This window comes from Microtus ochrogaster, unplaced genomic scaffold (genome assembly GCF_000317375.1).
Source record: "Microtus ochrogaster isolate Prairie Vole_2 unplaced genomic scaffold, MicOch1.0 UNK26, whole genome shotgun sequence".
Lineage (NCBI taxonomy): Eukaryota > Metazoa > Chordata > Mammalia > Rodentia > Cricetidae > Microtus > Microtus ochrogaster.
In genome coordinates, this window is record NW_004949124.1 from 1,896,523 (window position 1) to 1,913,499 (window position 16,977).

Here is a 16,977-nt window from a genome sequence, read left to right on the forward strand (position 1 = left end):
GTGATGTGGGGGCAGGTGATGTGAGAGCAGGTGAGGTGCAGGCAGGTGAGGTGCAGGCAGGTGAGATGCTGGCAGGTGAGGTGGAGAAAGGTAAGATGAGGGCAGGTGAGGTGCAGGCAGGTGATGTGTGGGCAGGTGAGGTGCAGGCAGGTGAGGTGTGGGCAGGTGAGGTGCAGGCAGGTGATGTGGGGGCAGGTGATGTGAGAGCAGGTGAGGTGCAGGCAGGTGAGGTGCAGGCAGGTGATGTGAGAGCAGGTGAGATGCTGGCAGGTGAGGTGGAGAAAGGTAAGATGAGGGCAGGTGAGGCAGAAATGAGTGACTTTTTAACAGAAGAATTCCCTAATTTCCACAGACATCTAGGTTTGAAATCTTTTGTTTCAAATCTCCGAGGCAGAAAGATAAGCTCATAGGTGAAATTCCTACCTTAAGAGCTCTCTAACCTTGTATGAAGAAAAACTTTGCTTTTCAGTGACTCTCTATACTTTATATCCTTGTGCCATTTCAAAATAGGAGCCTAGGAGTGAGGAAGTGAACGAATCAGGGCAATTTACTAATGAATAAATACACACATACACATCCCAAATTATTTTTTTATTTTATTTTTTTTATGAATAACTGGCATGTTCTCTTGTAGAGGTGGTTGCAATTCATCGATGGGTGGAAATTCTCTCTTCCCTTATTGCAAATGTATTGACTACCTCAGGAATTTTGGATGAAAAGGTAAAAACGTTTTGTCAGCATCAGTGAGTTGGGATGGCAACGAGTGATGCTTTTAGTGAGAAACACTTGAGGAACACTTACCAGGCAAGTCAAAAGGGAGAAACAGAAATACAGGAAAGAGAAAACCTGCCTCACCCAACCCAGACACCTTTATCATTAACACTTCCTGGGGGCCTTGCTTGCCTGGAAAGGCAAGATGAACAACTCCTAGGCAGAGCTGGGTTTCCTCTGCAGGAGTCAGCAGGATCCTTCACGGGCATGCCATAAAGCAGCTTCCCTTGTTCTTATGTAATACGTCTTTTCAGCTTAAACCTTTAATTAACCAGAGATGTCATCAAGAAAAGTTTGCCAAGGAAGAGGATGCCTGGTTTAATTAAAAAGATCTTTAATAGTTATTAAGGAAATCAATTTGGAATTCAGGCCTGGAAGCAAAGATGGCGGAAGGAATCAGTGAGAGGAACATTCCCATCTCTCTGGGTAATGGATTTTAGCCCTCTGATCAGCACTGCTTGAAAATCCCCCAGGCTGGTGGTCCAGCGCAAGGAGAGAGACGCTTGTCACTCACCATTTCTGAGTCTGCATCCCAGAGCTGAGAGGCAGTTCTGTCTTAATACAGGAGAAGGCTAACCTTTCTGGAATGCAGTTATCCTGGCAATCAAAAGAAATGGAAAACCTTTATAAATTGAAAATCCTACCTCATAAGTATAAGCGATTTTCCCCCCAAAGAGATGCATTATTTTTCCCTGAGGATTCGGGCTTGGACTGTACATCAGGATCCTTTTCCATTATCGTTCAAACTGGCCTTTGTCGGCTCAAGCCAGAGAAGGGGATTTGGCTCTTTTGTGCACAAGAGAAATATTATTTTCGCTTGCCTCATGAAAATGATGACACAAAAGGTGAAATAGCCAGGGGATGTGTGAAGTAAATTGCACAGAGAAAACTACAACAGGGGGATGATATTAATATCGTTTCTGACAAAGCGCAGTTAAGTTCAAATGCTAAGAGCACTTTTCAAATAATCTATGTTTAATTAATATTTGTACTGCACTTAGCAAGTGAAATGGAAGACAGGTGCAGAGCATGGCTCTAAAAATGGTCTTCCTGTTGGGATGTAGCTAATTTTCAGTTGGACCAAGGTACCTCTATTTAGGAGTCCTACTGTCACCCAACAGAGACACGAGGAGGGACCAGAGCTTTAATGCTTAGGCTTTTGTTCCAATTGCCAGCTTATATTTTCTGACAGAGCTGGGGGGAGGCTTTTATTTTTAGCCCCCTGAGCAAACCGCTCAGAGTCTTTGTTGCTTTGTGGATTATCTGGAATCTTCTGAGTTCAGTGTCTTCCCCATCTCCATTCCCAGACATGTCTCGGCTCCCTGTTCCTCTGGGAAGAATGTCCCTTTGGAACATGGTGTATAGGGATACTCCAGGTTTGATCACCAACACATTGTCTTGCTGCTGGCTGATCATTCAGATTTTAGGGGCTACAATTTCTTTAAGTACACAGTGAAGAGTGCTGAACTAAATGATGTCCAAGGTCCTTGTTAGACCTATGATTCTGGTTAATTTTCCCCCTTTTCCTAGCTAAGTCTCCAAGGTGTCCAGGAACATCTGCGTTTACAAACTGGCAAACAGCAAGCTAGATCCTGATTACATATCTGTTCTGTTTACTCTACCCATTATTTTTGTCTTTTGTTTTTCGGTAAGGGGAGGGGTTATTGAGTGAGCTACCCACCATTAAGATCCTCCGGGAGACTGCATGACTTCACATTACTGTCTAGGCATCTGTTTCTGTTGCTCATCTGAAAAGCGATGGTCGCAGTTGATTTGTGTTGGTGGTGACCAGGTGCAGGTAATCACTTCCATGGACCCCCACATTCCCTGTTGCTGTGATAACCATGCCGCCCCCCCCCCCAATGCTCCCTACTTCTGGTTTCATCATGCTTACACCACTATTCCTCGGCTTCCTCTCACTCCATCCACTCATGTGGAGCCTGGGCTCTGGAGCTCCTGCTCCTCCGAAGGGATCCAGGTGCTTTCCAGGATCAGTGAGCTGCCATGTGGGTGAACCATCTTTAGAAAGGTGCATGGGACCAGAAAATACACTGACGTCATGCTATGTGCCACATGGTTACCTTATGCAAAGCCTGCTTGATTTGTCCATATTGTCAAAATAATCCTGTGTGACTATTTAGGGCTTCTCTATCTCTCTAATATATATCAATTTGAAGAGCAAGGAACCATGTTTTAAGCCATCTTCCTTTTAGAAACACCAATTTTTAAAATTATTATCCATTTAATATCTATACCAGAAATGTCTCGAACATGAAAGGGGACATTGTTGACAACTGTGCCAAAGAAAAGATGAGCACAAGGAACTCAAGCAAACTGAGGCATTGGATAAGGAACTCAGCTAGTGACTCCATATCAAATGTGCTCTTGGCCTCTGGTGGGTGTCTTGATTTTGTGGCTATACACCCTTAGGGTATGCTTGGCACCTCTTTAAAGTTCCTGGCAGTTTTGAGAGGGCTTAGTTACTCCTAAGACTTAGCTGTAGGCTGAGGTCCTCAAGCTGAGGTCCTCCAATAAAGATGACTATCATGTATAAAGCAGGTGGGATCCAGGGCATGACAACTGTCATTGGGTTCCCCTACTCCTCAGACTCTGCTCCTCTCTGTCAGAATCCCCACTAGTTATTTGAGTTAAGGGTTTGTCTTCTATTTTTCTTTCTTTCTTTTTCATTAAGCCAAGTCACTCTTTCATACCAGGGAGAACACTGCATTTTCTATGCAAAACGTGGGGGAGGGGCCACCATCATCGACAAGCAAATCAGTTTCTACAATCAGCCAAGACCTATCATTGTAGCAATAGTAAATTTTATACTTGGCATTTGGATAAGGAACAAAGAAAGTTTTGGGGGTATTTCAAAATAATGAAAAAAAAAACAGGCTTTTGAAATGCAAAACTCTAAATCCCTTTCAAGGAAACAAATTATACAGTAGTGCAAGAGAAAATAAAAAAGGTGGAGGGAAGGGCTGAGGTATGGGATCATAAAGTAAAATGTTTAATAGATATCGATTATTAAATAAGGTGACTGCCAGGTGCCTGAACCCCGAGATAGAGAAGCCCATGTAGTCACCAAAGATGAGAGGACCAGCCATCCGACTTCATCCCTCTGACGAAAACGTACCAATGTGGCTGAAAGGGTGGGCGTGGGGTTGATAACAGCTCCTTCTCCTTTACACTCAGCCCAGACGACGCCATTGCTCACTGCAGAAAAAGCCCTGGTAGGAGACCCAGGACATGTGATTTTGACAGGATCTACGGTAGAGAGAAGAAACAAGAACGCAGAGACGGTGGGGGATTGATGCATTATTTACAGCTAAAACTTGAACAGGGCCCACTGCAGGGGTTGACTCAAAGACTTGCGCCTGTAGGGCTGTGGAATAAAGACAGACATCTTTGAATTCTTCCCTATCACTTTTTTTTTTTCGGCCAGGGAACCCTGCCAGGGCTGGAACAGCATGTAAGCCTCTCATCTTCCTGTGCCACCATCTGCCTAGCCCCCCGTCCACCTTTCCCCCCTGGTCTAGAACAGGCAAACTCCTCCATGGAAAACCACCTCGCCCCAGTTGGTCAAAATGTATGAGGCTGGCCATGGAGGCGCCGCATGGGTGGTGACAGATCTAGTGAGTGTTCAGATGGCAAGATATGCATAGAGTCACACGGGCAAGAACACACACGCACACCCCCCGAAAACTCCTGGTGGGCAGGGAGGAGGGACATGAGGACTGTGATCTGAAAGAAACAAAGGGTGCTTGCTGCCTGTGCAGTGAGCTGAAGGAGAGTGGCAAGCCGACAGCTAAAAGGAACGAAAGCAAAGTGGGAAAGCCCACAGCAAGCGCCGCCGGGGAGCATATGCATCGGACTTCACAGCTTCCTCCTGTTTCCAGCTTACATTTGCTCCATATGCTGCTTTACACAGCTTTCTGGGGCCATAATGGGTTTTATTCCGTAGTTTTTATACTAACATGAATGACTCACATCTGCTCCAGTACCCAATTTGCTCTCTAATGTCTTTGCCTGTGAGGAGAGAACAGCTTCTACCGAACCTACCAATGACGGGAGTGGTATAAAGAGTCCAGGCCCAGGGGAAAAGAAAGGTTAGACCCGTAAATGTGTGAGCTGACGGGTGCTTGGCGAGAATGTCATGTTACATGGGGGCAAAATTGGAACCTAGAGGAATGGACTGGCTAAAGAATCGTAACCAGGAGGTAGATCTATTTAGGCTAAATGAGAGTCCTAATTCAGAGCAGACTTTTTTTTTCTTCTTCATTTCCTGCCAAAATCTTTTGCTTGAAGCTTTTTCTCCCCATATTGATTATGAGAGAACTGCATTGGATTGGTCACCAATGATATAGTTAATGTCCCCTGTGGGATGACCAGGGCACTATATTATTTAGGCTGGTGCACATGCGTATTTGTGCGTGGATGTGCAGACGTGCGTGGGGCCCGGAGGATAGATAACCTTGAATCTTATTCTCAAGTATCATCCATCTTGTATTTTTAAGCTAGGGTTTCTCACAGGCCTGGAACTCGCCAGGCAAACTAGGGTAGCTCGTTATGAACCTTAGGGACCTGCCTGTCTGCCTCCTCAGCTCTGGCTTTGCGAGAGTACAGTTTCTTTATCAAGTGAGTTCTGCCAATGGGACTAGCACCTTGTGTTTGCAAAGCAAACATTTCACAGACCGAGCCATTGCCACACCCTCTATCCTGATTATTGAACAGTTTTAACGATCTATCCAAGCTTGGGGGACTTCTAGATATGTTGGATCCCAGAAGAGATCTACAGTGCTGGGATCTGCATGGAGATTCATCTGGCTCCAGAAATTTTAGAAGACTTACCTATAATACCAACTGTAATGACCCTGACTGGCCTGAAAACCTAGACCAATATGTCTTTTGGTTGGGTCAGGTGATGACACTTAGCAAAACTGGATTCTTTGGAAATCTTCCGAGGCCCAGGGACTCTTCTCCATGTGAGAGGGAGACAAAACAATAACGATTTGTGAGATTTAGAAGAAAATCTCCAGTCTCCCCCGTATCACAGGCCTTGGTGTGGAATCGTCTCACCCCAGGGCCTTGGCTTCCCCATATGCCGACCAGTCTGAAAGAAGCCCTTCAGCAGCAGGCAGTGTGGGGCTGCACCATCTCAAGAGCTTGGCGGTGGTGTTGTGTAAGTGTCTGCCATCTGGTACTCAGAGGCAGCATCACAAAGCGCTGAGCAATGGACTCCGGCGCAGCGCTGATGCTCTGGCACTTGCCTGGAGGTGGGGGGTGGGGTCCCCTGCAGAGCTGACACAGAACCCGTTGTAGGCCAGGGACCAGGGGCCTAGGGTGAGGCTCCTGGAAAGGATCCGTGGAGCTCCGAAAGCTGTAGGAGTGGGTGTTTTTTTTTTTTTTTGTTGTTGTTTTTTTTGTTTGTTTGTTTTTTTACCATTCCCACCCCTCCTACGCAGTTATTTACCCAGGGGCCTTTGCCCGACTGAAGCATCAAGCAGAGAGTAGACCCAACCTTTCAGAGGCTAGGAGTCCAACAAAGACAAGTGTGGGACATGTCAGCAGTCAGCCGGGGTCTGCGGTGCTCAGCAAACCCAATCGCATTTAGCAATGGGCTGGCAAGCTTTTTCTGGCTGTTTGATTTCCACAGCCCAACCCCAGATTTCTTACCCCCAGCCCCTTTCCTCCAGGACTCTTCCATGGCTTTTGGGCATGGCTGCCTTATGGCTGAAAGACAAGGTACCAAATACTGGTGGTTTCGTGGGGCTTCCTCTGTTACTGAGCGTGTGTCTTGAGGGCTTCATAGCACCAGGGGAGGAGTTCTGGCGTCTGGAGAGCTGACTGGCACCTTTCTTACCTGCACTCAGGTGTGGGCGCTGCCCGGATGCCACGCTCTAGCTCTGTGAAGGAAGATGCAGGGAGGACGCGGCTGGACAGCTTGCTGTGCCATTCTCACCGGAAGAAACTGGGAGCCAGCCTTCCTCTAAGGCAACGGCAGCGTGGCTTGTTTCCACTGCTCCCCCAGACTGTGCAAAACTTGCGCACCTTTTCCCTCTGAACTCTCAGGTCAGACAGATAGATACCTGGCATTCAGTGTTCACATCCGTTTTAAAACGCAGACTCCAGTAGGGAAGGGATGGGATGGGATGCAGTTGTGATTGGCACTGTTGGTGTGGTAGACTGTGTTAGGAACCATTTCCTAATTTACAGATAGGGCTAGAATTCCAGCCTACCTGAGGCCTATGCAGAAACTGGATTCAGAATCTTTCCTGTCTCTAAATCGAAACGACTTTAGTCTGTGGCTGGAGGGCATATTCCTTAAAAGCCTTTGGGAGAGGAATTTTGAAAGATACTCCCGTGTACCTGGTGTTCCCACGCCCACGGTCATTTTCTCGCTGCTTCTTGTAGTTGTCCTAACTTTAGGTCCCTTCTCCAGCAAGTCCCGATACTTTACAAGGAGAGAAAACTCCTCAGGGAGATAATCTTGCCTTAATTTTTAAAAGGACATCTTTCAAGTTAAATTTAGACCGGCTCAGTTTTCCATTAAGCAGAGAAAGTTGCCAGGCACCTGCTCAAAGGCAAAGAAATGCCCTAGGGAGATGACTGAACTTGACCTTGGCCCTGAATGGTCAAGCAAGTGAGCCTGGACTTGAGGCGGCATCTGGGTCAGCCCCACTATCCCAATGTTGGCTGCGGGTTAGGGGATCCTAATGGGAGTGCCACATGCAGCGCCCTGCATGGATCGGGAACTCCTCCCAGGCAGTGCCTCACCTGGCGCGGGTTGGTGCGAACCTTAAGTACCAGCTTGCAGCGGGAGTAGCTAGCATTCCCGTAACCCGTCCCCGCCCCACCCCGCCCCATCCCGCCCCGCAGGGTTCTAGCCCGGGACGGTCCGGAGAGCTGCATCCAAGGTCCCTCAATCGCTCGGTGCTCCTCGGTCGGCGGGAGGCGGTAGCGCCCCCTCTCAGAGCCGGGTTCCCTCCCGCCCAGCTCTTGCTCGGAGTCAGTCTGTCTGTCGGGCCCGCCCTCCCTCCGCGCTCCCTCCTCCTCGTGCTCCTCCTGGGGTGCCGGGCAGAGCCTCGGGTTCTACCTTCCCGACTGCTCCAGGCGGTTTCCCTCGCGGCGGCGGCGGGCAAAGGCAGTCACGGCGCGCAGCAGCATCTCGGCGGTCACCGCGGCTCTCCGGCTGGAGCGGGCGCCCTACTGAGCTGCCCCTCGTCCCTTCCCGGCCGCGTCTCGAGTCTCCGGCGCCCCTCACCGCTTGGTCCCCGGCTGTGGCTTCTCTCTGAAGCGGGAGGGGCAGGATCCCACAACCCAACATCGGGATCCCCGGAGAAGCTTTTCTCTTAGAGAGAGGCGCTCGGCGACTCGTGCCCCGCCGCCCCTGACCGCCGGGGGGTGCCCCAGGGACGCGTCGCCGCCGAGAGGAACAGGCAGAGGGGACCATGCGGCGCCTGACTCGCCGCCTGGCACTGCCCATCTTCGGGGTGCTCTGGATCACCGTGCTGTTGTTCTTCTGGGTCACCAAGAGGAAGTTGGAGGTGCCGGTGGGACCCGAAGTGCAGACCCCCAAGGTATGCCGTTTGGTGGCGCGCAGGGCTCGGGGCACTGCCCTGTGGGAGGGCGCGAGGTCTATGCGCGGGGTTTGAGGGTTCCAAAGCATGTGGGGGAGTCTGGGTGCCGCGAGTAGGTAACTGGCGCGGGATGCGACTATGAGGAGGTGCTTGAGGAATTTAAGAAGCTCCGGGCGCAGTTCCTTGGTGTGTATAAGTGGCAGTGGGGCGCGAGTGGTGGGCGCGCGCTCGTGGACCCAGCGGGGCTCCCAACTTAAGTAGCAGTCCGGTGGCCGAGGTGGCGTTGCGGACCACCCACCCTGTGACTGGCGGTCTGTGGGTGCCGCTGGAGGGTCGCTGGAGGTTGACTGGGTGGGCCATGCTGGAACCCATGCGAAGTCTGGTGGATGTGCGAACCTCCTTTTCTCTGCTGCCAGGCCCCAGAGGAGGAGGCTGATGACCCGGGTGCGCTGTGCACGTGAGCAACACCAGCAAGCTCACTGTAGCCTCCCCAGCCTTCCCTGCCCACCCAGCCTGGCTTGGTAGCTCCTGACTCTGTAACCTGTTCCCCAGCCCTTTAGCTGTGTTGGAAGTTGATTGCCTTCCGAACACCAGGAATGAGCCACTAAGAACAGAAACCTTCCTATGGGCGGGGAGTTGGGGAAATAGGAACCCAAGTGGCCTTTCTAACTCTTGTCCAGCAGCGCAACCCAGAGGAGTGGAAGGTTCCCCCTACAGGTTCACTCTTGAGATTAAGAGCCCTTGTCCTTTTCCACAGCCTTGAACAGGTGAAACAGAGCAAGGCCTCTGGGGGAATTTGCTGGCAGCTAAACAACCCTTATGAGTCCAAGGCGCTCTGTAGGGGTGGGAGAAGGCCTTGAAGGGGCTTGTGGTCCGAAGGAGGAAGATTAATGAACACCAGTGTGTTGAGTGGGAGGGGCTCTCATCTCTTAGTATAGTAAGGAGGGCCTACTGTGTGCTGAGTGCATAGTGGGTGCTTTCTTCATAAGTAGTTGTCGAATATTGTTCTTATTTCATAGATGGGGAAACAGGTCAAGAGTCTTTAAATATTTTGTCTTACTTAGATCATTTTGGTTTTGAACGCAGACCTCCACATTCAGAATTTTCCCAGTTGGATCCTATGGACGCCCTTTTAACCAAGTACACCGGCGCTTGTTTTTTGGCAACTTGCCAATGTTAGTTGATCAAAACAAGCATTTAGTTAGCTCGTATATATGTGTGAGGTGGCATGGGATTCAGAGGTCAGGGTTTGCTCCTAGGTGGTTTTACTTACCCATGGTCCAGGACACACAGGATTGACAGCCAAGTGGGTTCCCTGCATTGGATGTCATGAGAACCTGGGCTTTTTAGAGAGGACACAATGACTAAATTGAGAAGGATGGAGTAGCGGCCAGTAGACAGAGGGCATCCCAGGTTCAGATTAAGTCAGGTTGAAAAGAACAAGACAGCCTAATGCCTATGAAGGAGGGGCACCAAGAGAGGGACAGCTTGTATGGGTCTGGTTAGGGAGGCCCACCGGACTTTAGGGTCTATGAAGGGGGTTAAACAGGGAAGCTATGCCTTCCATTGGCCTGTCCATCAGGCAGCCTTTGTAGTGCAGGATCTATTTTCTCACTGATGCAGACCCTGACCACGGATCTGCAGGGCTTTTTCTCTTTTTCCCTAGGTGGTTCTGCTCTGTGTGATGCAGTTAATGATGCCTGCAGGGACACGAACTTTCTCTGTTTTGTGCTGAATCTCATTACCTTAAGCTGACTTATTCTTAGTTTTGCCCCAGGGATCTGGGACAAGCACTCTTTTCCTATGGGGGTGTTCGTTGTTTTTACTCGTTTATCACCTTTTATCCTGGTCTGTGCTCAACACACATTTAGTGATAGCAGGCAGCTAGAGATCAGGTACTGTGCTAGTTTTGGGTGCAGCTCCGATGGATCTGTCATTGACCTATGATTGTGTGTGTGTGTGTGTGTGCATGTATGTGCGTGCATGTTGCGGGAGAGCAAGCTCTGAGGAGTTCCTTGCTGATGTAGAATCATAAGTGATGAATGGTCTCATATCAGGAGTCTTCCAAGAAGCCTGCTCTTTGTCTGAACATTTTACCCGCTCCTCATTTTGTACCTCCTTCTAAAAGTCTCAATTATTCTTTAGGTCTCGAAATTTGGCACATTTTATTATCAGGTGTACCCTTTCCATCTTTTTGGTTAGCTTCCTTCTACAACCCATTTTCACTTTTATGTGTGTCTGCATATATGTCTTGCGTGTATTTTTGCATGTGTTTATGGATGAACATTCCTATGAGTCTTAGTGTGTGACTTAATAAGGGTCACTATTGCTGTGAAGAAGCACTGTGACTAAAATCTAACCGGGGAGGAAGGGGTTATTTGGCTCACACTTCCCCATCACTTTCATCACTGAAGAAGTCAGGACAGGAACTCAGAAAGGGCGGGAAGCTGGAGCCAGGAGCTGATGCTGAGGTCTTGCAGGAGCGCGGCTTGCTTCATGTGCCTTACCCAGCCTGCTTTCTTATAGAACCCAGGACCCGCAGCCCAGGGATGGCATCACCCACAATGGGTTGAGCTCATTAAACACCGATTAAAAAAATGCCCTGCAGTCTTGCTAAAGCCCCATCTTCTGAAGGCATTTTCCCACCTGAGGTTCCCTCCCCTCAGGTGACTTCAGTTTGTGTCAAGTTGACATAAAATTATCCTCTCACAGCGTGTATCCCAGGAAAGATGGGACCAGAACAGCTTTATGTCCTGTGATTGGTATGAACAGAAACTTTGTGTGATGTATCTAAAGGAACATAGTATTCGCCCCCGACTTGATTGCATGTTAGAATTGCTTGGAGAACTTGACTGGTCGAGAAGTTCTTGAGTTGATTGTGGAGATTATGATTTTGTTGATCTGGGGGCAGGTTCTAGGATTAGTACCTCTGTAAACGTGTCATGTGACTATAAAGCAGCCCTTGAGAAACAGATGAGGAATGCCAAGTCTGTGGTTTTGTTGCTTTGTGTGAACATGGCCAAATGTGTCCTCTTATTCACAAGTGTGATTGTAACTAAGTCAGCGTGGACCTTTGTGCACAGGAAGTAGTCACCCCAATGCTGTGCTTTTCCTATGCACAGACTCCACTTCCCATACAGGCTCATTTAGTCTTCCCAACAAGGGAGACAATACTTTTTTTTTTTTTTTTTTTTTTTTTTTTTTTTTGGTTTTTCGAGACAGGGTTTCTCTGTAGCTTTGGAGCCTGTCCTGGAACTCCCTTGGTAGACCAGGCTGGCCTCGAACTCACAGAGATCCGCCTGCCTCTGCCTCCCGAGTGCTGGGATTACAGGCGTGCGCCACCACCGCCCAGCTGAGACAATACTTTCTTTTGAAGATGAGACTAAATGATGGTATTGGGATGGAGATAAAAAGGCTTTTCAAGAACAGCATCAGGACAAAAACAGGATGAGCAATGTTCTGGGGTCCACTCACCTCATCTTTCTTCCTCGCTGCTAAATTAACTCTCCACTTGAGGGTGATTCAAGGTTGGGAGTGTGTACAATGTGAGCTCCTCATCTACTTTCTAGAGCTTCACTGCCTGTGGGGAGTTTCCAAGTGTGTGTGTGTGTGTGTGTGTGTGTGTGTGTGTGTGTGTAAGTGTGTGTAAGCATTTTTTGGGGTTTGTGTTAGCGTGTTTGGGGGTATGCATAAGCATTTTTAGATGTGTGTGTGTGTGTGTGTGTGTTTATGTCTATGTGCAAGCAGGTTTGGGGGTGTGTGTTTTTGTGTGTGTGTGCAAGCATGATGTTTGGGTGTGTGAGTCATTCAGAGATTAGTCTTGGATGTGGTCCTTGACAGCTGTATTGTTTGAGCCGGGTTTCCTTTGCTGTTTTTCTGCTGTATAGGCCAGACTATCTGGGGTCAGAGGGTCACGGCTTTCTCCCGTCTCTACTTCTCTTCTTGCTGTAGGAGCCCTGGGATTTCAGACTTGGGTTGTCGATTATGGCCTGCTTTCATGTGGGTTTTAGGAATAGGAGCTTTACCCATCAAGTAGTATCCTTTAGCCTGAGGTTGCTTTCTTGACAAGTTGGTGCAGTTGTCTAACATGGGGGGAAAACTCAGGTTTTGGATGAGTTCAATACACTAGGCATTTGTAGGAAGCAATTATGCAATCTGGGGGAAGCCTTTGCCAGGATATGCGGAAGTGTAGGGGAAACTTCCTCTTGCTGAGGCTTCTTTCCAGCATAGGGGTGGAATGATGTCTTTCCTCCTTGTGGTCCACACCCCTAAAGCAAAAGGCAAGTTAACAAGAGGAAAGCAAAACAGATCCATTTGATTATAGTTTTAAATGCCATGGAAGCTTTCAGATTGAAGACCCAAAGGCTCAGCGTGTATTGTCAAAGACATCGTAGATCTGGCGAAGAGTAGATGGCTACAGAGGACCTAGCACTGGAAGAGAGGGGTGGGGGGTGGGGAAGCAGCAAAGACTGTTTAGATTCTTTAAACCTATCTGAGCAGCATTCTTCCCTCCGGGGTGTGGGCAGGACTGCCTTATGGAAAGAAGGGCTTAGATCTGCTATCAGACAAGGTAGGTCAGAGAATTTCTTTATTGCCATCGCAAAACACACAGAATGTGTTAGATTAATCTTTTGAGGTTTGATGGCTTGCTTTGGGGAAAGTGGAGTCCTAGTATTATGTGGCTCACCCCAGAGAAGAGAGATTCCAGGTTGTTTGCCTTGCCCTTGGCAGAGACCTAGGACCAGGAAACAGGACTGAACGCGTAGGCAGAGACCTTGCTTCTGAGATATGCAGAGACCTTCCCTTTGGGATATCTTTTAAAAGCTCCAGTATCAGCGTGGTGGTGAGCATCTGTTTATTTCTAAAGAACAGTGGACTTCCTTCCTCTGCTTCTTCAGTCACGTTGAGCCAGGCGGTGGTGGCGCACGCCTTTAATCCCAGCACTTGGGAGGCAGAGGCAGGCGGATCTCTGTGAGTTCGAGACCAGCCTGGTCTACAGAGCTAGTTCCAGGACAGGCTCCAAAACCACAGAGAAACCCTGTCTCGAAAAAGCAAAAAAAAAAAAAAAAAAAAAAAAAAAGAGAGAGAGAGAGAGAGAGAGAATGAAGTCTCTATGAGAAAGAGCTCCTGGCCCAGAGACTGCCCAACTATTAGACTCTGTTTGGTCATAGGCTTGCTTGTTCTCCCTTCATCACTGTGTTATGAAATGTCCACATTCTCCCAGTGATGATGTCTTCACAGCAGGCCTGCTGGAACCCTCTTCTTAGTGTCACAGCCTGAGAGAAGTGAACAAGGACGAGGTGCGCTGCGGTCCTGGTTAAATAAAGTAATTGGATCTTTTTCTTGGTTTCTTGAAAGGCATGGTTGTAGGAGATGGGTTGGCAACTCAGTAAATCGCTCGCCTACTTGTGGCTCAAGCGTGAGGACCAGAGTTCTATGCCCAACACCCACATGAAAAGTCAGGCATTGTAGTGTGCGCTTGTAATCCCAGCTCCGCTGAGGCAGAGGCAGGATTCCCGACCGAATCAGTCACTGAGTTCTCGGCCGGTGAAAGACCTTGTCTCAAGAACAAGCCTGGGGTTAGAGAGCTGGCTCTGATGGTGAAGTGCTTGCTGCACTAGCGTGAGGACCCGAGCTTGCCTCATCAGCGTTTAGCTAAAACAGAACACGTCAGCTGTGGAGTGAGCATCTGTAATCCCAGATCGTAGGAAGCAGAGATAGATCCTCGGCTCTCACTGTCCAGGTAGTCTCGCCAAGCCGCTGAGCTTGGGCCTCAGCAATGGAGCCTGTCTTGATAGCTAAGGTGGAGGGTGACTGTGGAGGATACCTGGTGTCTACCTTTGGCTTCCACGTGTATGCATATATATGTGCACACTCTTACATAAACATGCATGTAATACACACACACACACACACACACACACACACACACACACACACACCTTTATAAAAACAACGTGGGTAGTTCCTGAGAAATGACATCTGAGGTTGACCTAGGGTTCTATACTCATGCACACGCAAGCACACATAAGAAAGGATGGCTCTATTAAAAGCTCGAGTAAAGATATCTTTAAACTTGACTTTTTCCATATTGATTTTATTTTAATGCTGGCTATGTACCCCCACCAAAATTATTCATCAAATCTCTAATTTCTAATTGAAAAACCATATGACAAATTTGATGTTTTATTCAAACTGTATTTTAATTATAAATACTATATCACTTAAAAAAAAGGTGTGTTCATTTCTCTTCTCTCCTGTCATTTGTTTGCCATTTGGAAAATTATATAATAACTGACAGATTTTTTTTTAAAAAAAGGAGCAAATTTTTTTGTCTCTTATTTCCAAAAATCTAAATTTAGTCCAAAGACTCAATAAAAGCAAGAGTTAAGCAAGAGTTTCAGGCCGGGGGGTGATTTTTGAAGGAGGTATTAGAAATATAAAGTCTTCGAGTAAAGTGCCTCCAGCCTATGTAAATGTCTCAGAATGTTCTAGAAATACAGCAGACGCGATTAGAACGTAGCTTGTCTTTCTGTTGTATTTGCATACCAACAGCACCTTAACTACACAGCACTGTTTTATTTCTCATTCAGTAGTTAATTTCTCCAATCAAAAAAAGAGTTATGGATTTTACAGAAGGCCACCATTAATCTAGTGACATTCGGTATGTGCACCTTGGATTCTGTCCAGAGGATTTGGGCCCTGGCATCACCAGAGCCGGCCTGTTATCAGATGCAGGTCTGCTCGCTTATTTGCTGTGTAGGTGCCCATGCAAGGTGCTGTACCAGCTTCCCTGCAGAGGCTGTTCTTGAAGCAGGGTACCAGGGTGCTCCTGCAGCAGGCTTGCAAAAACTGTAAAAGCAGGTTGAAATCTTAGGAAATAGCTTGCCTTTACTTTCTAGAATAAGCCTTTAAATTTTTAAAACTGCACTTCATGTATTTAAAAAGTTTAACCCCTGTGATATTATTTCATCACCTTTGTGAGAAATTTTCCCCTGTTCATTTTTGGCCCACTCTGATCCATGACCCAGAGACTTTTGCAAAGCCCATTTGTCTGGTCCTCAAAACCAAGTGTCTGTCCATATCCTGATTTGCTTTTGCTTTCCTGGCTCTCTTTACCCAGGTGCAGGCAGGAAGCCCTGTCTCAGGACCCAGGAGTCTGTGCACTAGGGACATCTCTGAGTTAGCCTGCGGAGGATGGGACTTTACAACCTACTTCTCAACAGGGCCTGGCATTTTTCAAAACAAAAACCAGCAGTCCAATTTCACCCTCCCTTCCTTGGAAGCACAGACTTACACCTGGAAGTCAAATGAATGCTTCTCTGTCTGTCCAGAGAGTGTCATTCTTCAGGGATGCCTGACCCTCCAAAGCACTCAGCTTCTTCGGTTCCTCAGAGGTCATTTGTAAACCAAGCAGGGATAGAATAAGCCTGCTGCCTGCCAATGCCTAAAGCTCAAGATTTCTCCCCACCCTGCTCTCTCTGCTACACCCCGCCATGCCAGATTTCCAGGAATCTTACCTTCATCAGGCTCCCAGGAAGCAGTTTTGCAGAGACAGGTTTTATGTGTCTTTGTTTGAGTTCTAATGTTCGCAGACGTGTCTGTCGCTCATCCAAAGTGTCGCAAAAGTCCCCGATGTGTTTTTGGAAAATAATCTGAATTAGAAAGCGGGGACAATTCCTCAGCTCTGCTCTTAGGGGGAGAATATGAACCCTGCCATGGCTTCTGCACACCTACTCCAGAGACCCAGAATGATGGTCTGACCATCTGTTTGGGGAAGTGAGCGAGATGTGTCCTATGCCTCTGCAGCTGGCAGTGGGCTCTTCCCAATGCCTGAGCTATCCTGACCTAGGTGGTGAGTTTGCTCCTTTTGCAGCTTCAGGTGCACATGAGAGCCAGGTGATACATTCTGGCCCACCTCAGAGCTTGGTCAAAATCAGGTATGGTTTTTACTTACACACAAGGCAACCAGGGTGTCTTTTTCTACCTTTGGTAGTGCCAGGACTAACTCAGCATTTTCTCCTCATGGCTCACTTGCTTCAACTGGGAACTGGGAACAGCACACCATAGCATAGATGATGCCCTATCATCCCACCTGCAGTAAGATCCAATTCTGGTTAGTTGCAAACAACTCTGAAAGGAGAGCCTATGGCTATACATAATTTGTGTGTGTGCATGAGTGGTGTGTGTGTGTGTGTGGTCTATGAGTGCGTGTGTGTGTGTGGAGGCCAGAGGTGGACAACAGTGTATCTTTCTTAATTGTTCTCCATCTTCCTCTTGGAAACCAGGTCCAGCTAGACTAGCAGGCCAGCAAGCCCCCAGGGAGTTTTCTGTTTCTATCTCCCCAGTGTTGAGCTTACAAGGGCCTGCTGCAGTGCCTGGCTTTTCACGTAGGTTCTAGGGATCCAAACTCAGGTCCTCGTGCTTGTGAAGTAAGCAATTTATTCCCTAGCCCCTACTACTTATCTTTTAATTATTTTACCAGAAATGCTAGACTAACCAAAAGATAAATCAGTCTCTGAGTCTTCAGATGATGAACTGATTAAGAAAGAACCCTTTGGGATAATAAAGAATGTATGAATTCTCTCTCTCTCTCTCTCTCTCTCTCTCTCTCTCTCTCTCTCTC

At 47.9% G+C, this 16,977-nt stretch overlaps 1 protein-coding gene across 1 annotated transcript in view; it reads left to right on the forward strand.

Moving 5' to 3' along the window:
• Window positions 1-7,717: 7,717 nt before the first annotated feature.
• Window positions 7,718-16,977, forward strand: part of Galnt14 (polypeptide N-acetylgalactosaminyltransferase 14) — a 223,687-nt gene continuing 214,427 nt past the window's right edge. Inside the window, exon 1 of the mRNA XM_026789697.1 lies at window positions 7,718-8,351. Within this exon, the coding sequence (XP_026645498.1) occupies window positions 8,223-8,351 (129 nt within the window). The 5' untranslated portion in view covers window positions 7,718-8,222. The remainder of the gene's footprint in view (window positions 8,352-16,977) is intronic.